Below are 23,944 nucleotides of genomic sequence, written 5' to 3' on the forward strand. Positions count from 1 at the left end.
ATCCTCCAAAAGCAGAAGCCGGCCGGCTCATGGAACAGATGCTGAATCTGATCATCCCACGGGCCTTGGGCTCTGACAACGCATTCCCTCGGCTCTCCACTTGACGCACTGCAAGACACGCCCAACCAGGACCGACAACCGATGCAATATCCCTTGCCGACATTGACGCTGCACTATCTATCGGATAAGCGCCTTCTTTGCGTACCGGCCGTCATCTCGTCTCGCCTAGGTGGATGCAGGTGTGTGTGACTGGATATCAAACCAGGCGCACTTACGTTGACCAAAAGTCGCCGCTTGGTCCTTGGGGATAACCGCTCAAGCCTCCCCACCGAGGGCATGTATATCCTTGCATATACGCCAAGGTCGGTCCCATCGCCCGTTGAGCTTGTATCGGGGAGTGAGTGTCCTGTAGCCATGTTGCACCGTCTTGTGCTGGTCCAAGTGCTGAGTCCCCGAGCACGTCTCCGGTAACTGGGCTGTGAAGAGTTCAACGCAGCCGCCGAATTCCGGGAATGTGTCGCCGAGTGGCCCCACACAACTCGGCGGGCCCCGGACTTCCGACGACCGACCAGGACCATCTGTGCACTTGGGCGGGGACGAGGCGGTCCAAGGGCGGCAAGACAGCGCCATTTTCTGCCCTCTGTTTAATCCTAGTCACATATGCTCAGCTGGCGCGTGGCCGTGACGAGCGATTTTGCGAAGCAGCTCGTCCTCCTCCACCAGCGAGAGCACTTACGGTTGTGCTTCGACAAGGAATCATTCGGTTCAACCACAGAACGCCTCTGGCCAACAGGCAAAAACGTCTAGTTTATGACGTGGATATAATGTCCCTCGCCACAGGCTCTATACGTCTCAAAAGACAGCAACGCCGGCGCTATGCATACACTTGAGCCCCCACTATGGCGTGTCGTACCCCGAGTCCGACGCGCTCTTTAACCTCGCTCTCGCCAGCGGGCCCTTGGCATTGGCCGGCGACGGCTTGGCTGCCTCAGAGACCTTGACCTTGATCTCAGCTTCGCTTTTGATCCCTTCCGAATTGGTGCTTTTCTTACTGTCCTCTTCGCCACCTACTTCATGTTTGTCCTTGACCTCTTCTCGCTCCGACTCGGACGTGCCAGAGTCCGACTCCCCTGAATCCGACTTTTCAGGCTTCGGCTGCTCTTGCTGTGCTTCCTTGGTCTGTTTCTGCTCTGCCTGCTCCTTCTTGTTCCTGCGCATCCTCGCAACCCACTCCTCGGCCGCCGCAATGGCTCCGTCCGGGCTGCGCTTGTGCCGCAGCAGCAGGCCCTGCACCTCGGCCGGGCTAAACTCGCCCTCGGGCATCTTGGCGGCGAAGCGCTTCGCCTGATCCTCGACGCGCTCGCGGATCGCGGCCCGCTCCTCCTCGGCCTCGCTGTCGTCGGAGACGGTGCTGCTGGACCCGGTGCCGATGCCGCCGCCGCCCTTGGCCGAGGGCGCTGGGCGGCGGCGGCACGACACCGTTTCGTTGTCGTAGGGGGCGTAGATGGCGCGGAAGATTGCCGACGTCATTTCAGCGTCTGCGAGGCTAAAGGGGACAATCATGTCGACGCGGCCGGGGCGGATGAGCGCCTTGTCGAGCTTCTCGATGTGGTTTGTCGTCATGATGAGGATGCGGCCCTCTTGAGAGGCGACGCCGTCGAGGATGTTGAGCAGACCGGACAGGGACAGACGACCTCCAACGACGGGAGCCCCCGGCGCCGGGGGGCGTGCATTTTGACTCTGTGCCGCGGCCGGGGGCGCCGGCGGGGGGGCGGACTCGGGGGACGAAGACGACGAGGCCGAGGCCGTGGGCGAGCTGCCCGAGACGGAAGCATCGTCGCGCGTGTGGGTGAGGCCGGCCGAGTCAATGTCCTCAAGCAAGACGATGCAGCGGGTCGGCAGCTCGTGGAACAGCGTGGTGATGTTCTCCTCGGTCGCCGCCGCCGAGCTCAGGCTGACAATGTAAATCTTCATGCGAAAGTATCCCGCCAGCGCCAGGCTCAGCGAGCTCTTGCCGGTGCCGGGTGGGCCGTGGAGCAGGTATCCGCGGCGGTAGGGGATGCCGCGGTTGGCGTACCAGCGGCGGGTGGCCGGGTCGAGGTAGTCGGCAGCGTCCTCGAGCAGCTCCTTCTTGACGCGCTCGTTGAGGATGACGGTGGAAAAGGGCCGGTTGAGGCGCGACATGCAGCGCTGCCAGTACGTCTCGTTGAGGTTGCCGCGGTAGATGAGCGTCTTGCGCTCGTCCTTGCTCATGTGCATCTGCCGCGCGTCGAGCAGCAGCTCCTTGAGGATGCGCGGGTTGCGCCCGAAGCACCACAGCGAGAGCTCCTCGCGCTCGCTCGTCGTCTGCAGGTTGACCTGCTCGCGGTTCTTGTGCCGCTCGAAGAAGAGCGGGTGGCCCTTGTACCAGAAGAAGTGCGAGCCGAAGGCCGGCGTGTAATGGAGCGCCTTTCTCCTGCGACTGGCCGCGCCCTTGCCGCCGCCATCGTCGTCGTCGTCTTCGTCGTCGTCCGCATCTTCGTCATCCGAATCTGCATAGCGATACATGTACCGATTGCGCGAGGTAATGTCCGTGTTGGCGAGAAAGTGCCTCGAGTTGCGCGAAAAGCCCTGCTTGGACAGCCACAGCATGACCATGTTGTAGACCTCGTCGTCGGTGCGGATGCACACGGACGACATGAGGTAGTCGTCGACGAGGCTCCAGAGCGAGTCGCGGGCCTGGGTCCAGACGACGACGCCGCCGAGGACGGCGAGCAGCAGCGGCAGAAAGGTGTTGATGTCGGTCTCGAAGTAGGCGTTTGCGGCCGAGCTGAAGACGGAGAAGCCGGGGAAGAAGTAGTTGAGGATGGCGAACTGCGGCGACGGGACGCCCGAGACGCCGCTGGGCGAGGCCGACGACGACGAGGCCGTCGCGCCGGGCTGGGGGCTGTCCATGTGGGCGAGATGCTGAGGATGTTGTGGGTGGAAGGTTGAGTGAGGGGCGCGCGTGGCGAGTTTCTGTCGGCGAGACTGCACCCCAAGCCTCAAGCCAGGCCTCGAGCCTTTACGGCGAACGACTGACGCGCCTCTTGGGTCACACGCCAGCTGATCAAAGACTTGGGAAAGTAAGCCTTGCCGGTATACAGTATGATGAGAGATGAGGTGAAAGAGGCAGACCAGCCGAGGGAGGTGTCAAGATCAAGTCTCGGGCTGTGCTTTGTCTTCGACTCTTCACCTTTATAAGCACTTTGGCAACGCAAGTCTGTCTGTATGCCTTGGCTTCTTGCCCATTCTCACCGACCCTTCCAGGCTTCGTCCTGCACGCAGCTAGGGCTAGGCTGCCATGCCGGCTCGAGATCAAGGTAGCCAATAGTCTAGAGTCTGACGTAGGTGCGGTTGCTCCCGACACACCCTCGCCCCCGGTCCCGATTTGGTGTGCAGAGCGCTCTTGTTCTTTATTTGCCTGTGCCTTCACATCTACGTACAGTACACGTTTTTGCCAAGAGAAAATCTAGGGTTCTGGGAATGGTGGAGGGAGGAGATGGCGATTATCCCACGTCATCAGTCTCGATATACTGTAGCAGTACTGTAGACGCCATTGCTCGAATTCCTTTGATGGAGACACGAGGACATTATTTCCTGAACGGATATAACCACTCCTGATCCTGATCCCCTACCCTTTACAGTCGGTTTGCGCCTCAACTCAGCCCATTGATGCATCCATCCATCCATGATGCATCCATGGCCCGTTGACTCACTCCCCGCCGACAGCAACCATCAAGTCCCTTCGCCACCTCGCAGGCGCACGCAGCGCCCTTGGCCGTCACTCACTGGACGGCATCTCGTCGGAGACCCACATCGGGTTCCATGAGCCCGGTGACTCTGCCGGCACGAGACCAACACATGTTCGGGTACGAACTACAGTGCTGTACGAAGGAAGAGGACGCTAATGCGCGGATGCCTGCGCGGATGCCTGCGCGGATGCCTGCCCGGTTGACTGTGGCGAGTGGCAGAGCCTGGAAGTAGTTGGCACAGCCCGCCGCACTGCCTCGCCGTCTACAGTACTGTGCAGTCGACGGTTGGTTGCGGCAGAACGAAGGCGAACATATCCTTGGTGGCTCGCCTGCATCATCCAACAGGCAGAAAGGCACACACTCCCGCCTTTCGCAAGCACACCCACCCGGTCATCAGCCTGCCCTGTTGTGTACACACCCGTTCAAGGAAAAATAAATGTCCAGCCCGTCTCGAGCACGTCTCGTCGGCCAGCACCTCGGCCCCGCCCGGCCGTCGGCCCCACCCGTCCGTCCCGTTCCCCGGGCCCGATGATTTCGTCGCGGCCTCTCAGCCTCGTTGGCTTCGGGGCTCGGTCGCCTCATCACGCGGGCCCCAAGGCGTCGTCAAAGGAAAAGATCTGCCTTCTTGTCTTCCCACCCCGGCATCAGTAAGCACGCTCGTTGCATCTGTCACGGTGCATGCGCATCAGACCACGCGCCTCTGTTGAACCTGTCATTGCATTCTCCTAAACACAACGTCGCCCATAGCCAGCCATCGACGAACATTGAGGCAAAAGCTTACAACACGACACGCCAGCCTCCAAACGTCTCAGCCCTCCTGCCTGTCTTGCGTCGTAAGCCGTCGTTCAACCACATTCCCATCCTCCCGACTCCGCAGACACCCAAGTCCAGACATCAAAGACGGCCTAGGCGTTGCTTCGCGCTGGGGGTGGCACGGCGCCTGTTACGAAGGGAACTGGCTGGGGCGCCACGCCTCCCTGGGGCGCCTTTCCCCGCGGATGCCCATCCATGCCGCCTCCAGGTTGCTGGTTGCCACCTGGGACGCCCGCTTGTCCGCCCCCTTTGTAGTATTGGGGCCCGTAATAACCGTTCGCGGCCGGGACGTACTGATACCTGTCTTGCCCGGGCGGGTAAGTAGGCGACGGCTCCGGAGACTGCACCGAAGAGTCCAGCGAAAGACGCCTCTTGTGGCGAATCCAGTGCCTCTGGATAACCTCTTCCACAACGGGCTCCGGAGAATCTGAAACTACGCCCAAGACTTGTGTCTTAACCCTGATGCGGCGAACGTCACGAGATGCCCCTAGCATGTATGCCATGATGCTAAATGTCCACGATGACTCTCGCGGTACCCGCCAGTGTCTAGTGTTGCGTATACCGGATCCTATCCCATTGGAAACCTTGCTATTCGACGATGACGATGAAGAGGACGAGGTTGCGGACGAGTGCGCGCGTGAAGACATTGTGGCGGAACGATTCTGTGCTTCTTCACCGACTTGAGATTTGTGAGGCCAACGACCTTCTTATCACCGCGCTTTATTCGGCTTGCTGGCTTCGTTGGGGACAAAAAATGATCACGATCCACCCGCGTATCGTTCCAAATGGAGAGCCATCGCATCGGCACAAAAACGGGCAGTATGCATCATTTTAAATGCATGGCCCTCACAGCAGGCAACAGAAGGCGGTACCACCATCGGCTGACACGAAGGTCGACCTCCAAGTCGTACATGGCACCCATACACGCGAAATCCAGCGTTCGTCTGAGCGACTGGAGGAGAGGCCCGACAGCAGCAGCAGTGCTGCACGTAACTCGAGCCTTCCAGGTGGTATCACTGAGGACGAGCGGCCGGGGCAGACAGCGCAACGCCTGGCCCGTAGATCGCTGAAACAGCGACAAGCCTCTACCCTTCGGGAAGGGGCAGATATATGCGAGGGACAGGAACGCAGTAGCACTGCTGTGAGAGTCAACGCCAGCAGACAAGCTGTTTGCTTGGCAGGTGCAGCCAAGAAACGGAGGAGCATCGTCTGGGGCGTTCCGCCTCGGCGATAGGTCAAGAACCGAGACCAGCAGAGAGAGAGTCGCTTGTTTGCATCCGCTCTCGTGGATTCCGAAGGCTCATGGCTGCGTGCAGGCTGAGCGGCTTGTTTGCTCCAACGGCCTGTGTCGGCAGCTTGGTGGAACGCCGATATTCAGGCTGCTTAACCTGCGCGCGGCTTCGATTGGCCGGCCGTCGGTTATGCATACAGGCCGCATGTACGTCGCCGTTGTGGCCTGGCAACCTGGACAGCATCGGTTTTGCATCTCATGCCGCGGCCCAATGGGGCACGTGGACAGTGTCACGACCGTGTGGTATATATAGCTCCCGGGCACGCATGCGCGGCCATGGTATCGACGCGGGCACGCGAGGACCGTCTCATTCAGAACGGGAGTCTGGGCTTGTCTTTACTCCTATACAACCGAGGTGTGGTTTTGCGTGGCAGCCTTTGTTGAAGGGGGAAAGTCGACGGCAGGATGCCTCGGGAACTCGGCTGTTTTTATCATGGCTTGGAACTCAGTAGTCATGTGCTTCGTCCGATGAATCGCAGGCAACAGTGCTTGGCCCAGGGCATCGATTATAGAAAGCGCGGACGGGGGAGAGAGCCGCGTGGGCGGCGAACGAGGTCAAATGCAATCGACTGGTCAATGACTTGCAAGCTCGCACAGCGCATCTGCAGCGCTTGCTGATCGCTCGCAGCAGAGCCTCAAGCCGCAATGTGGAGACGGCCACGGCAGGTTCGGAAGCTGAGTTGCCATGACGTACAATGGCATTGCATTGGCACTCCCTTGCTGGCTTGAGCAGTGGGAGTCAGGACGATACTCCTGGGCGGTCCCCACGGCGTCACTTGACGGCCAAGCATCACGGCCGATACGAGACTGAGACCTGCCGAGCAGACCAAGACGCAGCGGAGGTCGCCTTTTGTTTCGGGCCCACAATCGCGACCCACGGCGAGCAGATCCGCCCGTCTGTTTTAGGGCATGTTGGGCGAGGACCAACGGTTAGGTTTGGCGGCGTGGCGGCAGGGCGACAGTATTTGTCTTCGGGTTTCTGAAACTCTGCGGCGTGGTTGGGATGTCTGGAGTTGTCTAGAAAGGTAAGAATAAAGCTTGCATACTGTGCTCGCACACACGGTACGCCCGCACGGCGGACAAAGTAGAGAGCAGTTGAATAGACGGGAACAAGGCGGCGCAACGGCTCGAGGCGACCAAAGCCTTGTTGAAGAGGGAGGCGTAGATTGGAAAGGTACGTGAGGAGGAGGAGGAGGAGGCGGCGGCGGAGGAGGAAAGAAATACGAGAGGCGCAGTGAGTTGTAACACCAACGAGCCAGACTGCCGTCCAGCGTCGATAACAGCGATGACCCTCTGCTATTCAACCTAACACTGTTGCAAGTGCTTGGCGACTGCCCACCAACCTTAGTCGACACTCAGATATGTGTCACCACCTACCTAAGGTAATTGACAAATTGGTGACGGGAGATTTGCATGTAAAACCTCTGGTGTGCTCTGGCAACCGACCACAAGCCTCGCTCGTTTGTTCCTTGGGCTCTGGAATTTGCGATAGGCCTTCGCGATTGACCGGGCGGGTCAGAGAGGCAAGGCAAGGCGGCTTGTGCGTTGCCAGCCAGCCTGCAAGGAGCATCTCCCGTCGTTCAAACAAAGCTGCCGCTTGGTTTGCCGCGGCCACTCTGGCCTCAAGACAGTCTGTCTGTCTATTGCCGGATAGCTGCCTGGTTTCCGACAGCAGTAGCCGAAGGAAGCTGACGGGGGTCGGCGTACGGCACTGCAGAGAGCCTCGTGGTCGGGTTTCAATCCCCCGCAGACCAAACAAGAATGGCACGGGCTGGCTCGTTTGCGATAAACCCAGACACGTTTGGTGTCGACTCTCCCTCCCCCTTCGGCCGCAGCGTCCATCCATGTCTCCCGCTAGCCGTGACGGACCAAAAAGATGGCTCGACGCTTGGCATTGTGTCCCGGCTGGCGGCGACACATCAGCCGCCAAGTGCAGTCAAATGTCCGCGGCACTTGCCAAGAATAACAGAACGGGGAAACGCGGCGCCTCATTGGTGCATAGCAGTGGTGCTGACTCGAAATGATGTGTTTTTCTTCGCCAACTCATCAAAAGGTGGGCATGGTTGGCTGGTTGGCTGGCACCAAGTTCCAAGGTTGCTGGTATATGCATCAATCGGGGGCGTGACGGTTAGATGCACACTCGGATTCGCTTTGCTTGCTCCTGTGCCGCCCAGCTGCAGTGCCGCAGCAGTAAGACGAGCATATCTCGCCCAATACGGGAGCAGCCGGCAGCCCTGTGAGCGGCAAGTCTCGGTAGCATCTTGGCGCAGAGACCGCGCCCCATTCGCGATGTTTGGATGACTGACCGAGGCAGTGTCGGCGCGCGCATAAGCGATAGGTACCGAGAACTTCCAGACGGGGGTCACTTGCGGGCGCCGCCTGCCGCTGCCACGGCCCAACCTTTACGGTAAAAGACACCCTGATCCTCTGGTGCTGACCTCGAGTCGTCACCTTCCCAGGCGGAGTGAAGTGTCATTACTCCTATCTTTCGTATTTTTTTGGAAACTTATCATCCGCTTTCTACTGCTACACGGAGCCTGCCCAGCCCGCCGGCTCAGCTCGGTCGAAAGTGTAACTACCCGTTGATCTTGGTGTGGGGCCACAGCAGCCCAACTAAGTGTCTTCGCCACTTAGTTGGCCCAAAAAATCCGGCACAGCCCAAAAAATCCGGCACAGCAGGGTCCTCAATTTGGGGTGCAAAATCAAGGGAAATTCTACGCTTCGCTTCATGGTGCCGTCAATGCGACTTCAAATAGCTAAAATATACATGTGATCAATAGCTGCGGATCACCTAAAGACGCAAGTAACAACGAAAAGTGAAAAAATCACGTCTTTGGGCCTATTTAGGAGCTGCCGCCTTCCAGTCGAAGAGATAGGAAGACCGCGTTTGTGAGTCCAAATAGACGTATTATGTAGTAATTTCGCCTGTTGTGCGTCTCTGAGAGCTATTTTATCCATACCTGTGTTCCTGGAGCGTCTGCTGTATCTTGTTGGACGATCGGGTGCGCGGTCGAGGGCATGGTGTATCGACTACCGCTTCAACCGCTGCTAACGGCGGCGATGAGGGTATATTCTCTTGCGTGTCGAGTAAATTGTCCTCGTCTTCATCGTCGGCGCCATCCTCACTATGTTTGTCAAGATCGAGGCCTGTGAAATAGACGGTATCGTCACTGCCGGGCAACGACGACATATCTGTAAGTGGGCGAGGTCGGGTCGCTGCGCGCGCCTGACATCTCTGGCGGAGTTATTTCTCTTCGTGGTATCATAGAAAAGGATTCCTTGGATGGCTCTTTGAGCTCCCGCATGAGGGTATCGCAACTTTGCTCCAGAGTGTAGAACTCAACGTCTCGTCCCGTAAACTCTAGCCAGGGCTTAAAGTTCAATGTCTTGACTCTGCCATTGACTAACTGCTTCTTCCCGACTTTATAGTCTTCTCGGATCTTCTGCATCTCTCCACGAACTCGTTTAAGATGCATCCTTATCTCCTGGCGCGTTTGAAGCCGGGTTTGCTTTGCCTGGAGCTCCTCATACTCCCGGGTGATGTCGGCCATGCTGGAGCTCGTGATAAACTCTCCGCGCGGCCTGACAATCTTGCCTCTCTTCATTCGATTCGCATACGCCTGGGTTCGGCTATTCTTATCGCTGACTATGCCCTGGGAATGTGACGCCATCGCGATAGACTCGGTGTTCACTTTCGCAAGAACCCGCAAGTTTTCTCGTGATGGCGAGCTCATGAGGGCCCATACCGTTGCCGGATATCATTGAGGGCATCCGCGGCGACTTGGAAACGCGTCTCCGAGGGTAGGAGCGAGGCGTATGCAGGATTGATCGGCTGCTGTTGTCGTAGCTGCTCGTGGAGGATCTTGGTGATCACCGGCGCTGGGTCGACAGGAAAGAGGCCTGTTTTTCAAATGCCGCCATAATGTTATGCCGCGTGAAGCCAGCCTCATATACGTCCTGAAAAGCTGTGAGGAAGTTGACCCGCGAAAATGATATGTTGCCTTCTGCGAGCGACTTCGAAGCGCTTTCTGATGTGCTGACTTTAGTGGCTGGAATACCCCAACATCAAGCGGCTGCATGAGGTGGGTGGAATGTGGAGGAAAATAGCAATGATGATATCAAACTTGATACAATACTCAGCAAAGTCAAGGGTGGTATGCCCTGTAAAGCCATCCACAACAAGCAATCGGTAGATCTTCTCGTCGTCAGGCCGTTGGTTTGGCGGCGCCTCCGCGACTCATCCCCATGTTGGGGCGCCGAAGATGCTCGTCACAGCCGAACCACTCTTCCAGCGAATTTCCTGACTGTTTTGCTTGCGCTGACGATGCCCAAGACCAGCAGTTGAAATGCCTTGCCCACTCAAGGTGTATCTCTGCGTTGGAAAAGCCAGTTGGCGACTGGGCAAACCGTACGCCTGTCATGATGTCGATGCCGGCCCAGTTGGTGGTAGGGTAATGTTGGAAAACAAGCCAGGGTGGAAGAGAGTCCCCCACTGCGTTAACTGAGGCAATTACCGTGCAGGATTCTCGGTTTGCTGGGTCTAAAACTCGGGGCCGGGTGCTCTTGACTCTAGTGGTGCGCGTGATGAGAACTTGGATGCGTTCTCGCAGGCACCCAATGCGTATTCCGGCCTCGTCTTCATTCCAGATCTCTGAACTGCCAATACGGTAGCTGGTGATGATTTCTCGAAGCTTTGAGTAGAAAAATTCGACTTCTTCTACCCCGTGGGCTTCAAAGGACTTCCGGGCTCGTTCAACTGCTTTGAGATACGTCTTCGCGATCGCAGGATGACTTCCACGCCAATTGTCAAGCCAACTTGACGAGACCGGGCGGGCATTGGGATCTCGACGCATTCTTATTGCATTTGCAACAGCTTCAAGTTGCTCTCTCGTGGCGGGCATGCCGGTGCGTTCCATCCACTGTACATACGCAACCAGGGCGTCGTCTTCGTCCTCCGTCAGCGCCAATGGACGCCCTGGAGCACGGGAAAAGGGTTTTCTTATGAAATTAATGGCTCTCTGTACGGATGAGCTCTTCACATTGTAACGGATGGCCGCATCTCGCACGGAAAGAGGCGTTCTTTTGGTGTTGTTGAGCGACGAACATCGGCTCTGGGGTCGCGACGAGACGCCAGAACGGCTTTTGCTGCCTCCAGGGTAGCCATGTTATCTGTCATAATGTATTCCGGCAAAAAGATACGTAAATAAAGTCAAGTTGCGCGAGAAAACGCGGTTGAGATGCATAGGGTTGACGTTTTGGAGGTGGGCTGCTGTGCCGGATTTTTTGGGCTGTGCCGGATTTTTTGGGCCAACTAAGGGATTTCCCGGTGATCTGCCGGATCGGATGATTCGCCGGATTTTGCTTCCCTTGCATTCCGGTGAAGATTTGAGTGAAACTCCACGAAAATGATATGAAACAATCTCAAATTAAAGCAGAAGCAAGAAAGATGCCTAGCAATGCCATTCAATCTACTTCGCAGTCATCAAGCCACCGTGGTCGTCTCCTGTAGCGTCCCGATCGCGCAAGTCCCCGAATTGCGACTACCATCTCCCGATCGCTCTCGACAGCCAATAATGGCTTTTTGGGACGTGAGGAAATGGCCAAGACCGGCTTTGGATCTTTACGTAACTTAATGCTTAGCGACTTTGAGTATTCCGGAGCTGTCGTCGGTTCTGGTGGAGCCGGAATGGCGACGACAATCTCGTCTCGAACACCCGGACTCTTCTCGCGAGTTTGTGGAGCCACAAAGGGTCCGGATCCCATTTCTGACACTGCTTCCCGGTTTTTACGCTTGAGCTCTTTTCGTATTTGCCTGTTTTCTCCCGCTCTTGTTGTCTGGCTTCCTTTACCTGACGTCTTTGCTCAGTTTCTGCCTCTCGCTGCCTTCTCTTCTCCAGAGCAAGGGCTTTGAGGTTTGCCGCCTTTTGCTGTCGCTCAAACTTTTGTCGTTCTTTCTCCAAGGCCTCTTCTTGCTTCTGAGTCTCCATGGCTGCTTTCTTCAAGCGCGCTTGGGCCACTTTTGCAGGGCTAAATACCTGCGCCGAGTTAGGATCTACACGATCGAAAGGTAATCCTTCAGAGCTTTACCGCGCATTCTGCGCTGCTTTTCGTGAAAGATAGTCTCGCGAAGTCCCTGATTCTCATATCGAAGCAATTCGTTCTGAGATTGGAGACTTTCGAGAGTACTTTTGAGCTTCCGACTGTCTCGGCTAGCATTTTTCGAGGATCCATCGACTACCTTGTCGACAAGTCGGCGCAAATCCCGAGCAGTAGGCTGCTGAAGGGCGAGCGAGTCAACGGAGCCGTCGCCAGACTCAGACTCATCTTCTATTTTCTCCGTGATCTGCGACAACACGACTTCAGGGTCAAATGGGAGGAGTCCGGTCCGTTTCCACCCACTTGCGATGTTCTCCGCCGAGAATGATGACCCGAATGCGTTCCAAAATAAGGACCAGAACTCGCGTTTCGATAGCCTAATGAGTCCCTGCGTCTTTGCAGTCCACTGGATGAGCTGGTTGGTGTATGCGGTCGAAAGAGGGCCAAAGGGACACATCAAGGGGCTGCAGCCTGTGCGTGGAATGCGGCGGAAACACGGCAACGATTATCCGATGCTGGTCACACCACTCCAGGAAGTCCATATTGACATGACTAGAGTGTCCGTCGGTGATCAGGAGGCGGTAATCTCGGCCGTTTCGCGCCTTTTCTTTCGTGAACCGGTCGAAAACACCAATGAGCCATTCCTTTCCAAGTTCATGGTTCGTCCAACCCGTTTCTGAGGTTGTGAAAAACGCCGCTTGGTGCTCCGGATCAAACTCCGTGAGCCAGGAGTCCTGAACTTGCCCTGGCTTGCCTTGGTAGATGAGAAACGGGGGTAGCGCGGTCAGGTCTTGACAGACACATGCCAGGAACGTGATCCATGATCTGTTGCCATCCTGGGCAGCACCGATCAATTTTCCTTGCTTCTTAGCATGAACAGAGAATACTCTCTTGGTACGATTGATGACGCCGAGGAAAACTCTTTTCGTCCACATTATACGTGTTGCAAGGCAGGATGTTGTATTTCTCGATTTTCTCGCCAATCTTGTACGATCAGCAATGAAGGGGTGGACTTAGGCACCTACTTACGAGCTCATAGTAGGCTCTGTACCTAGAAGCATTGTCTGCTCTCTTTCTTGCGATATCGAAACCGTCGAACCAAGTGCAACCGAGCTCATCGCTGTTGCGTCGGACGAAGCTATACGGCCAGTCCTTTCCGACCTCAATTTTGGCGATATCCTGGGCGAAACTTTTGATCATCGGCAGCGTAGGTGGAATCCCACGTGATGAAAGCTTGCGAATATACGCAACAAGGTCCCTTTCCTGCTGTTTCGAGAGACGTGACTTATACAAACTGTCGGCATCCTCTCTTGACCTCTGTTTGCCTTGGTGTCGCCGTCGCAGGGTAGTCTCGTCGCAATTGAACTGACGCGCAGTCTTGGCATAGTTAACAGTGCCACACGACTTCAGAAAGTCAAGCGCTTCATCAATTGGGGCCATGGTGGTGGAGTAATTCAGGATTGAAGTGGAGACGCGAACTGGCGGTGAATCCGGCGAATCGTCCGATCCGGCAGATCACCGGGAAATCCCTTAAGTGGCGAAGACACTTAGTTGGGCTGCTGTGGCCCCACACCAAGATCAACGGGTAGGCACTTAAATACAGTACTTCCTTAGGTAGGTAGGTATCGCGGTACTCACTGCACTGTGCACTGTGCAGACCGTGATTCTCCTTGTGTACTGTATCTAATTACAAGGTAAATAGGTGGTATTGGTACCCATCTTACCCTCCCTTCTTAGGTAGCCCATTGTCGCGCTCAGGCTTCTCCTCAGGGACCAAGCTGCCAAGTTGCCAAGGCGTGCAGTGCAGCAGAGGTCCCAACAGCCCCGAATACACCGGGGCGCTGTCGTACCGTGCCATTTATGCACGCACTGTAGGGAGTGCCGCTCCACCCGGAGACCCCAGGCCAGCCAATCACCAATGATCACCCAGCCATGATGCCCCCTGTCGTCCCCCTAAAGAGCCCCCAGTGCCTTAGTAGAGCCCCCTACGACCGAAATAACTACTAGGTACTTTCTGCACGCTCCACTGCTCCTCGCCAGGTTCCCAACTCACCCTCTTGGTGTCTGAGCGTCTGGGCCTGAGTTTGGACTGGCCAGAGTCCTCGCTGCTACCTCGCTTGCAAGCCGCCGGCACACTTGGATTCAGCGCGCCCCCACCACCCCCAATCCTCTCCTTCATCTACGATTCTCTACATTCTCACGCACTCGTCTGCCGGGAGCCATCTCGATAGATCCATTTCCACCTCGTCCTCGGCTAGAGTCAATTCGGTCTCATACAGCTCGTCGTTCCCTTGGCCGTCGCCTCGTTTACGCGCCCTGTTTCTGTCTCGGCGCTGGATAGACATCCTAAACAGCGTCCCGTCCGTCCTGCTTTGAAACGACTTCCTGGGCTTGCAACGACGTTGGACAAGACCACGGGCACGGCGGTTCCCTCGTGCCCCCTCACAATTCTCATGCCGCAGGCTTAGGTCTGCCTGCCGGCGCTTCCATCATCACCTCCGTCGAACCCGATGGACCCATTCGACACTGCGGCCTCGGGCTTCCAACGAAGATCGTCGACGAGGGAACCGAGACGGTCCGACAGCGCTCGCAGCGATGACGACTATGACCTGAGTGCATTTGCCATAGCAGACGGATTCCGCCCTACTCAGCCTTCCCCCGGCCCCGACATCGCACAACATGACCCTTCAATACCTCTCCCTCCCACCACACAGCCATCGCCGCCCGCTGCTTTCGCACCGACAAAGACGACTTCCGATTCCGATCGTCCGTCGAGTGCCTCCAAACCTCCGCCATCACACGATTCTCTGACGCTCCGCAACGATGGCTCCAGTTCTGCTCGTCGCCGCCATCCGGATGCACCCGTCTCGTCCGGCCTGGCCACCGGCGATGCGCTCATGCAATCCGAGCGTCCGTATCGGGGTCCGCTCGGCCCTTCACATCCATACTCAATGTATCCGCAACGCACATTCAGCACCGCTACCTCTTCCACGGCTCCCAATTCCAATCGGCAATCGTACGTGGGTCCCCGTGGCCCGACTCATCCCTACGCACTCTACACACAAACCACGGCCGCGGGCGAGGACACGACTCAAGAAGACATCCCCGTTGGCTTCACGGGCATGGGCAACGCCTATCAACGACAGCTAGGCCCGGATGGCGAGGAAGCGGGCGATTTGATTGGGCCTCTGGGGCACATGGAAGAGCTGCCGCCCTATACCCGGTATCCCGAGGATTCGCTCGCGAGAAGAAAGTCTCCAGAACCCACAAACGATATGCCACCCACCTCAGCCGAAGCCGCCACTGGCGCGCAACCTATCCCCGGTGCCGGAGGTCTCGGCATCGCGACACGGAATCCCGAGTTCTCATCGACCGAGGATGACCTACCCGCTCTGTCTCGTTCCCGTCCGACCTCCCGGAGTGAGGCGAGCCAGCACGAAATCAACACTGCCGCTCGCGACATCTCCGAGAAGACCACCCTGACGAAATGGCAGCGCAGGGCCAGGAAGAAGTTATGGGGCATCGTGCCCTATTGGGCGATTGCTCTGCTCGCCGTCGGCATCGTCATCGTTGGAGTGGTACTGGGCACCGTAATCGGTACCGTCCTTGCAAAGAATGACAATGCCGCTCCCCACCCGGACAGGTAAGTGATTATTTGAGCTCACACTGCTTCGGGTCATTCGGCTGACATTGCTTCGCACAGAGAGCTTGACAGCACACCGATGGCCGCGACCACGGATGTTCAGCCTCTCAAATCGGTGCCTCCCAACTTGGCTCCGCTGGCCGTGGGTGCCTATTCTCTGCCTCCCCTTGACACCAGCCAGGCCCCGAAATCGTGCTTCCTGAACCCGACGCAGGCCCAGGCGTGGAGTTGCGACATTCCTTTCCGATTCTACTCGATGAATGTCGCCGCTGTTCCCAACGCCCCCGACACAAAAAACTACGAGCTTACCTTGAGTGCAATCAACGCTTCCAATTCCAAGTTCATCTGGGGCGCTCAGCCCCCCAACGTCCCGGACCCTCAACCTCTCACTCTGGTTACCGACGCTTTCGAAGAGGGACGTGGTCCCGCCTGGTGGCTGAAGGTGACGTACGAAAAGACGGTCATTGTCGCCGAGGACAAGTTCCCCGGTAACCCCGGTACGAAGACGAAACGAGACGAGCATTTTCCAGGACCCGACGGTGGTGGCCCCGGTCTCCCCCCCAAGTTCAAACGGAAGAATATAGGGGCCAAGGATGGAGACAAACCCTGGATATGCACGTGGCCCGACACGACCCTGGAAATCTTCATCTACCCCAGCCAAAACGTCAGCATCCCGACGGCGTCCAGGTCAAGGACGGCGAGCCCGACAATGGCTACTGACATAGCAGATGCGACACCAGACGATGGGCCCGTTCCCATGCCGGCCTATCCAAAAGTCGTCAAATTCCTCGAGCGGCGCTGGTGTGATGATCCCAGTGCCGCGGCTCGCTGCCGTCAAGTCGTGATCAAGGAAGGCGGGCGTGAGAAGGAGGATCTGAAGGACCAGAACGGCAACATCATCGAGACAGTCATTATGGAGAACTGGAAGAACCCGTCTGAGCAAATCGCCCAGCGCGAACGAGAGCGGCACGCCTTCGGCAAGCGGTCGTACCCCAATGAAATTCTGTCGAGAGAAGTCCTCGAGCTCACCGACTGCGGGTGTCTCTGGTGGTCGACGTAAACGGCGCGTTCACCAACGGCCGGGGGCGAAAATATTTGGAGCTGCTGCTTTTTCTACAGATTATTTGGAGTTTGGTTCAACGGGGCGCATCCAGGGCCATGGGGCTGTACCGATTTAGTCACGAGGCATCACCATCGGGCGACTAGGGCCCTATTCCCTCAATTATGTCTTTGTATAATTCATGTGAAGATGGACAGGTTTTCTTCAGAAATGTCAACCTTCACTTTTACAGATCTACGCGTAAACAAGCAGGAGATGGAGTCACAACGTCCAGTGTTCGTCTTCATTTTTGCTTGATTCGAGTTGTCTCGCATCTCATGCATTTCTCTGGCCGACCTTTGTTTTCGTGCCATTCATCACTCCGTCCGTTTTCACCCCTGATTGCCTTTCCGCTGGCGGCATTCATTTACCAAAAATTGACATGATTGCTCCGAATTTTGCTTGAGCTTTTGCTTAATTCTATGTTCTGATGTGCCTTGGGTGGCAAGAGTGAGGGCTTGCATCGCGCGATAGGAGACGCGAGTCGAGGGGCGTTGGGTCAAGAGAAAGGAAAGTTCTGGTTCGTCTAGGGATGTTTTTACACTGGTCGAGGTTGATACTTGGCCACGATGTCCGTATATATTCAAGTGCGCCAGGCACGCTGCAGTGTCTGGCCATTGTACTGTACATGGGGTAATCAAAATCGCGCGAAATATACACAGATAACGCGGTACATCTATCGTCGCCTCCGCAATCTTGGAGTCGCGGGTAATGGCCATTCCCTGTGAAGGGCTACGTTTGCCGTCTGGTAGGAGAGGGCTCGCCCTTTGATGGTCTTTGCCAGCTCAGCCGGGTTGGGACCGGCTCCGTGATGAGCGATGGAAGACGATCGCCGCCGTCCTGATCTCCTTTCATCGTCCCCGCGGAAGGGAGCAGTCTCATCAGTAAAAGGCAGTCTCGCTGAGAGGCCTCGCGCAGGACGCAAAGGGCTGTATCGCGCGACACTCGGCTAGAGAACCATCTCTCCGGTTGCCACCGCGGACGGGGATTCCTGTCGTCAACTTTAACTTTGCGGTCTCTTGACTCAGGTCAAGGCTTGATTCTCGGCAGCCTCGCCGCCACTGGGGCCGGCCGTTTGCCGTATCTCGTTCTCGACAATGTCCTTGCGCCCGTCTCGAAAGTCGCGCATGAGCGACAGGAACACGGAATTCTGCCACTTCTCCCCGTCCTCGTGCTGCACCGATTCGAGCAGCCTCTCCGCGGCCTCGGAGACAGCCGACTTGTCCAGCGCCGCTGTGTCGTCGGCCCCCTGTTGGTCCTGTTGTACTGACTCTAGCACCTGCGGCGCATGAAGGGGGGCTTGAGGACCCGTGGCGGGATCTCGTAGGGAGAGCTTGCTGATTTCGGGGGTCTCCAGGTCGGTAAAGTGAGTGGCGGGCGCGGTTTTCTGAGCGACGGAGGACTCTGTGGCCGCCTCGGCCATCGAAGTTTCCGGGAGGGCCGACTCGTTAAGTTCGAGTTCGCGGGCCATTTGATCCATGGCGGCGTCCACATCGGACATACTGCCTCCGCCGTGGCTCGCCATCCACCGGGCCATTTCCTGGTCAAAGCCAGACTCAAGGGGTGGCGCCGGAGCCATGCTGCCACGGTCAATCAAGGGCGCAAAAGCCGGCCCAGGCTGGCCAAACGCAGTTCTAAAGTTGAGCATGGACGACGGAGATTGTTGGTGCTGCGCCATATGCATGACCGGTGCGGGCGCGGCGGCGCGCATCTGCTGCTGGCTGGAGAAACGGCCGAAGTCGGCGGCCCATCCACTCACATCGGGAGCAGGAGATGCGCGCGCATGGACGAATTCGGTGTGCGCGAGCGGCGACTGCAGGGCGGCGGCATGGACGGCGAGACGACTAGCGGGGTCGAGAGGTAGGGTGGAGAAGGCGGAAGCCGCTGACGGGGGCTCGTTCATGAAGGCGTCAAAGCTCTGCTGGCCAGGCGCGGCATGGCCATGGACAGATCGGAAAGACTGCAGGGAAGTGGTAAGAGAGTCAGCCCTTGGGATCGAGAGGAGAAATGGAATCGAACAGACGGCTCGCACGAGTGCTACTTACAGCGCGACCGTTGACTCCGGAGCGATCGACGAGCCGATCCTGATGATGGCTGACATCACGGGACTGGTGGTCGATGAGGCGTTTAAAGGGCGTGCCGCCGCTGCAGGATGCCTCGGCCATGATCGCCTGGCGGGAGGAGTTGTGAGAGCTCGAGTAGAGAGTCGACGAGGGACTGCGCAAGAGGGAAGAGGTCCAAGGGCAGGTCGAGGGAGAGCTGAGCTGAGATTGAAGTGTGCAGAAAGATTTCATCCGGATCTGTATTCTCCAAATATAGTATTTGTAGGCGGGTGTCCGTGGATCGTCTTTGTCGAGGGAGTAATAGGTAGGCAATGTAAGCGAGATGGCGATCCCATGGCGGCATGCGTCAACCGGCTGGCCCGAGGTTCGGCGGGCGGAACCTAGATATTCCGGGGCGGGTGGGCTGCCGCACACATGTTCACCGCTGCAAAGGCAGATCACGTGCAGCGCGTCTCGGAGACTTCGGGAGTCGCAAGAATCCATTTCAGCAACGATATTGGCAGCGCATCGACACCTGGTGATAGGCTTTATCATGGTCACAGCCTGGTATTTGGTACTGCGCTCATGGCACATCCCGAAGTGGCAACCACCACGACCATTCGAAGCGCAGCCAAGTCTGGGACAGATAACAGTTTACAGGTATAGAATCGAAAGCCGTCTGCGGGCTCCTTCACGATATCGTACAATGCGTGTCTTGATGAATATTCACTAAATATTAAAGTTAATTCCCATGTAATCTTTGCGGACACATTTGTACTTTTTCAGGAGGCCGCCGCCGTCTGCTTAAATCAGCAGGAGAACCAGACCAGCAGCGGCACCAAGGGCGCCCCAAGACACAATCGCTCTCCCAGAGCCGCCCTCCGGAGAGGCCGGGACGCCGGAAGCGCTGGCGCTCGTGCCCTTAGCACCGGATGGGTTTCCAGCAAGCAGCTCCTCGACGCTATCGGTGATGTCGGCAACGGGGAACTGAGACCTGTTGCCGGGCTTGGTGCCGTCGCTGTCGGCGAAGTACTCGTGGATGGACAGGATTCGTCCTCCGGCCTCGACCGAGGCGGTGGTGAATCCCTGCTCGTCGGCAAACTTATCGGGGATGACCCCGAGCCTGTCGGCGGTGGCCCACCCATCGTTGCTACGAAGGACAACTGTGCCGTTGAGCTGGGTAGACACGAGCAGGACGGTGCCGTTGTGCATGGGCGGCAAGTAGATGCCGTCCAGGTCGGGGTTGATACTGGCGCCGCCTGAGAGCACAACCTGGACGCGCTGGTTGCTCTCCGTCATGCTGTAGCGGTACACCTGCGAGTCGTTGTTGTCGGTGATCAGCAGCGTCGTCTCGTTCAACTTGGCAACGCCGGTGAGGCCTCTGTCAGACGAGTTGGAAGCCCGCCACCACTGGGTCACGTTTCTGCCATCGGCGCTGATGCGGAATACGCTGCCACCAAACGTCCCGATGACAAAGATGTTGCCCTCGTTGTCGTGCTCCATGTCTTGGAAACCCCTGAACTCGGGATCGGAGTAGTTGCTGAGGTTGACAACGAAGCGGATCGTGTTGCTCTTGAGGTCGTAGCTCATGACGTTGTTGTCGCCCGCGGTGTTTGCACCCTGAGTATCAAAGGCGGCGCCGGCGTTGAGCATGACGGAGAGCCTGTCGTTTCGGTCGTCATACTGGATGCCGCTGGCGTGCATCAGAGGATCACCGCTGATGTTGGGGATGGTGATGACCTCGTCGAGCACTCTCTGCTGTGCGATGTCATAGGTGGCGATGGTGGCGTTGTACAGAACACTGTGGGTGAGGGTCAGCGGCTGGTGATGCTGGCTGCATACTTGAAAGCTCATTCTTACCCCATGTAAATGCGGCACCTGCTCGGGTCAAAGTCGAGGTTTTCGGGGTACAGCTGGAACGAGGTGATGTTGAAGTCGCCGCTGGGCTGTTGACAGGAGCCCGACTGTGCCGAGCCATATGAGGCCGACAAGAGCGCAAGGAGTGCAGACGTCTTGAACATGTTGGAAGTCGAAGCAATAGCTGTCTAAATTAGAAATGTACAAGAAAGAGGGTTGATGAAAACAGTGATAGTGTCCCTGGGTTGAGGAATTGGGTTGCATTTATACGCCCTCCACACACTCTCAACACATCAATCTCATCCACTCGGTACGAAGGCATCCCATGGAGGCGGGCGGGACCTCGTGACCGGCAAGCCCGTTGCATGGGCCAGTGCTTTAGCATGACGACCACCTGCCACAACTTCCTTGAATGACTCGCCCAGCATCAGCTTGGTAATGTTTTCCTGGCGGTGGGGAGGCCGAGAGAGGCAGAGAGGCAAATCCCACGCCATGCCGGTATTACCCTAATTAGTCGAGGTCAGGATCAGGGAACTTGAGCTGGCCACCGTCATTGCATTGCCTTGCACGGGCACTAGGTAATGACATCCGGGCCCCGAGTCGGCTCCGAGAGTCGTAGGCGCTATTTTTAGGGGGCAACCTTGTTTACAAGTTGTTTACAAAGCAACAAGCCCAAAGCTACAACATTGAATAGTAACAAATGGACAGCACTGGTCTTGCATTCTCAAGCCAACAACACTGGGCTTGGTTGCACCTCCACGTGCCGAGAGACAAAGTTGAACTGACTACTGTGAGATACATATATCGTTCGCGAGCGAGGCTTTCAGATGCCAAGCGGGCTCGGCCGAAATCTCCCAGCGACCTCCGAACGAGTTTCAGATGACGACGAACCATCGTTCAACCCCGGCGCCTGTGTTGCTCGAGCGTTTGCTTTTCTTGGCAGCCCCGGATCTCGCCGATGCAAAACCTGCTAACCAACTTTGTTTTTGGAAGGGAGTGCGACATGGCGCCTTCAGTCTCGCAGTGTCTTTCAAGCGTTTTCGAGTCAGGCGGCATCCTTGATGAGGAGGGAAGCGTAATTAAGGCGGAATGTTCGAGTTTCAAGTCTAGTTCATTACTATGCCGATGAGTTTAGAATGTGATGCTGCAGTCTTTCGCTGGGCTGAGTGATGTCGGCTTATCCAAGTTCTGGTGTTGGTGCCACGAAATATCCCACCAGCTTCCCTTACAAGAAAGAGGGAAGCAAGCTTCTCTTTTCCATGTCTATTAGAAAGTGAAGGGGAGATTCAGCCCGGGTTTGCATCCACCTGGCTACTCTTTGCATGCTGTTGGTGTGCCGACGGTCTCCGTGTGTAGGGATTCAGGCTCGTCTCTTCCAACACGAAGCTGGTATTAAGATACAAGTAGGCTGGGTCCCTCGCGGGACCTCATGCGTCTTGGAGCTCAGTAACGCCATGGCAGTCCACCGACAGCTGCGGCTTGGCCTTTTGGCCCAACAGGATATATTTTCAAGGATCTTAAGGCTGCCAAAGAGGCGTCTTCTCAAGAGTTCCCCTGTCTCTGGGGCTTTACTTCATCGACTTGAAAGTGGGTGTAAGATGATGCAGCTGCCACGTATCCCAACGTAGAATTCCGGGATCACGATACTGAAGTACCGCTCAGCGTGAAGCTCCTCGGCGGTCAAGGTCATCTGTTGAAGTGTCACTTCACTTTTGCCTGCACAACCCAGTGATTTCCTCACAATAGCAATGTCCGGCAAGTCAAGGAAGTACCGCTCGGAACTTTGAAGAGCAATAAAACGCTTCACTCCTGTGGCTTTAAATCTCTTGCGCACTGCACATGTGGTATGGCGTGGATACAGAAGAGGAGACGTGGTCACTCTGTCCCAGCAGCAAGTTGAAGAGGCTCAAAAGCCAACTCCCAGCTGGGGCAAAGTGGAGCCACCGCGTCACGTGCAGCTCAAGCCCGCCAGCTGTCACCAAGACCAAGCCTCAAGTCCATCATCAAGATAGCTTCAGCTCCACGGAATAAGGTCGTTCCTCCTTTTACTCCGCCCACCTCACTTTCCCATCCCCTTCGCCTCCTTTACTTCTCACAACCCATCCCCACCTTCCTGCTTCCTACCGCTTCCCGCGTCGATTCGTCGACGCTCTTCGGCTCAAGAAAGATGGTACGGCCCAATGCAGGGAGAGGCGTCGCCTCGCGAAATAGACACCCCCAGCAGCTAACACCCCTGGCCAGGCGGCGCAGGTCATTACAAACACCGGCCACGATGACATGATTGTACGCTGCCTCTCCATCCCCTCCCCCTCCATCTCGGCTTCGGCCCGCGAGCCATGTCTTGCCAGCCACTGCTGGACGCTGCTGACCCAGGCTTTTCTAGCACGATGCTGTCCTTGACTACTACGGCCGGAAGTTGGCGACGTGCTCGAGCGACCGTACCATCAAGATCTTCGAAATCGAGGGCGACACACAGCGCCTGGTAGAAACGCTCAAGGGGTAAGGCCCCGTCGCCTCCTTGGGCCTCGCGCTGCTTTGAATACAAGTCCTCGCTGACCGAGCGCGGATCTAGCCACGAGGGCGCCGTCTGGTGCATCGCCTGGGCGCATCCAAAATACGGCAACATCTTGGCCTCGGCGGGATATGATGGCAAGGTCTTCATCTGGAAAGAGCAGGGCCCCCAGAACCAGTGGCAGCGAATTTACGACTTCCCCCTCCACAAGGCCTCGGTCAACATCGTCGCTTGGGCCCCCCACGAGGCCGGCTGCCTCCTCGCCTGTGCGTCTTCAGATGGCAACGTCAGTGTCCTCGAGTTCAAGGACAACAGCTTCGACCACACCATCTTCCCGGCCCACGGCCTCGGGGTAAACTCGGTCTCGTGGGCCCCCGCCACGTCGCCCGGCAGCATCTTCAGCAGCGCCCCCGGCATGGGCTCCGTGGGCAACCGGCGCTTCGTCACAGGCGGGTCCGACAACACGCTCAGGATCTGGGCATTTGACCCGGCCTCGCAGTCGTACAAGCAGGAGCGCGAGCCCCTCACGGGCCACACCGACTGGGTGCGCGACGTGGCTTGGTCCCCCACCTTGCTCCAAAAGTCGTACATTGCCTCGGCCTCCCAAGACAAGACGGTGCGCATCTGGGCGTCGGATGCGTCCGGCTCCGGCCAGTGGGACTGCAAGGTCCTCAACTTTGACGCGGCCATGTGGCGGGTCTCCTGGTCGCTCAGCGGCAACGTCCTGGCCGTCAGCGGGGCGGATAACAAGGTCTCGCTGTGGAAGGAGAACCTCCGGGGCGAGTGGGAATGCGTCAAGACCATCGAGGAGTAGAGAA

The 23,944-nt window shown here is 57.2% G+C and overlaps 5 protein-coding genes across 5 annotated transcripts; 2 read left to right on the forward strand and 3 right to left on the reverse strand.

The window, feature by feature from the left end:
• Window positions 1–897: 897 nt before the first annotated feature.
• On the reverse strand, window positions 898–2,934 carry HRG_10308 (ATPase family associated with various cellular activities (AAA) domain-containing protein; the record flags this gene model as incomplete). The annotated part of the gene is made up of 2 exons (XM_044868779.1): window positions 898–1,694; window positions 1,740–2,934. 2 exons carry the CDS (start codon window positions 2,932–2,934, stop codon window positions 898–900), a joined length of 1,992 nt encoding a protein of 663 aa, XP_044716134.1.
• Window positions 2,935–14,483: 11,549 nt separating this feature from the next.
• HRG_10309 (proteinrelated to glucan 1, 4-alpha-glucosidase) lies at window positions 14,484–16,676 on the forward strand (the record flags this gene model as incomplete). The annotated part of the gene is made up of 4 exons (XM_044868780.1): window positions 14,484–15,398; window positions 15,468–15,616; window positions 15,677–16,104; window positions 16,147–16,676. The coding sequence occupies 4 exons, from the start codon at window positions 14,484–14,486 to the stop codon at window positions 16,674–16,676; spliced, it is 2,022 nt and encodes a 673-aa protein (XP_044716135.1).
• Window positions 16,677–17,739: 1,063 nt separating this feature from the next.
• HRG_10310 (uncharacterized protein) lies at window positions 17,740–18,880 on the reverse strand (the record flags this gene model as incomplete). The annotated part of the gene is made up of 2 exons (XM_044868781.1): window positions 17,740–18,675; window positions 18,761–18,880. 2 exons carry the CDS (start codon window positions 18,878–18,880, stop codon window positions 17,740–17,742), a joined length of 1,056 nt encoding a protein of 351 aa, XP_044716136.1.
• A 681-nt stretch (window positions 18,881–19,561) lies between these two features.
• HRG_10311 (uncharacterized protein) lies at window positions 19,562–20,778 on the reverse strand (the record flags this gene model as incomplete). The annotated part of the gene is made up of 2 exons (XM_044868782.1): window positions 19,562–20,558; window positions 20,618–20,778. 2 exons carry the CDS (start codon window positions 20,776–20,778, stop codon window positions 19,562–19,564), a joined length of 1,158 nt encoding a protein of 385 aa, XP_044716137.1.
• A 2,003-nt stretch (window positions 20,779–22,781) lies between these two features.
• Window positions 22,782–23,940, forward strand: HRG_10312 (WD domain, g-beta repeat domain-containing protein; the record flags this gene model as incomplete). Its single annotated transcript, XM_044868783.1, has 4 exons — window positions 22,782–22,784; window positions 22,856–22,897; window positions 22,998–23,113; window positions 23,187–23,940. The coding sequence occupies 4 exons, from the start codon at window positions 22,782–22,784 to the stop codon at window positions 23,938–23,940; spliced, it is 915 nt and encodes a 304-aa protein (XP_044716138.1).
• Between the last annotated feature and the right edge of the window lie 4 nt (window positions 23,941–23,944).

This window comes from Hirsutella rhossiliensis (genome assembly GCF_020360975.1).
Source record: "Hirsutella rhossiliensis strain HR02 chromosome Unknown scaffold00015, whole genome shotgun sequence".
Taxonomy (NCBI): Eukaryota; Fungi; Ascomycota; class Sordariomycetes; order Hypocreales; family Ophiocordycipitaceae; genus Hirsutella; species Hirsutella rhossiliensis.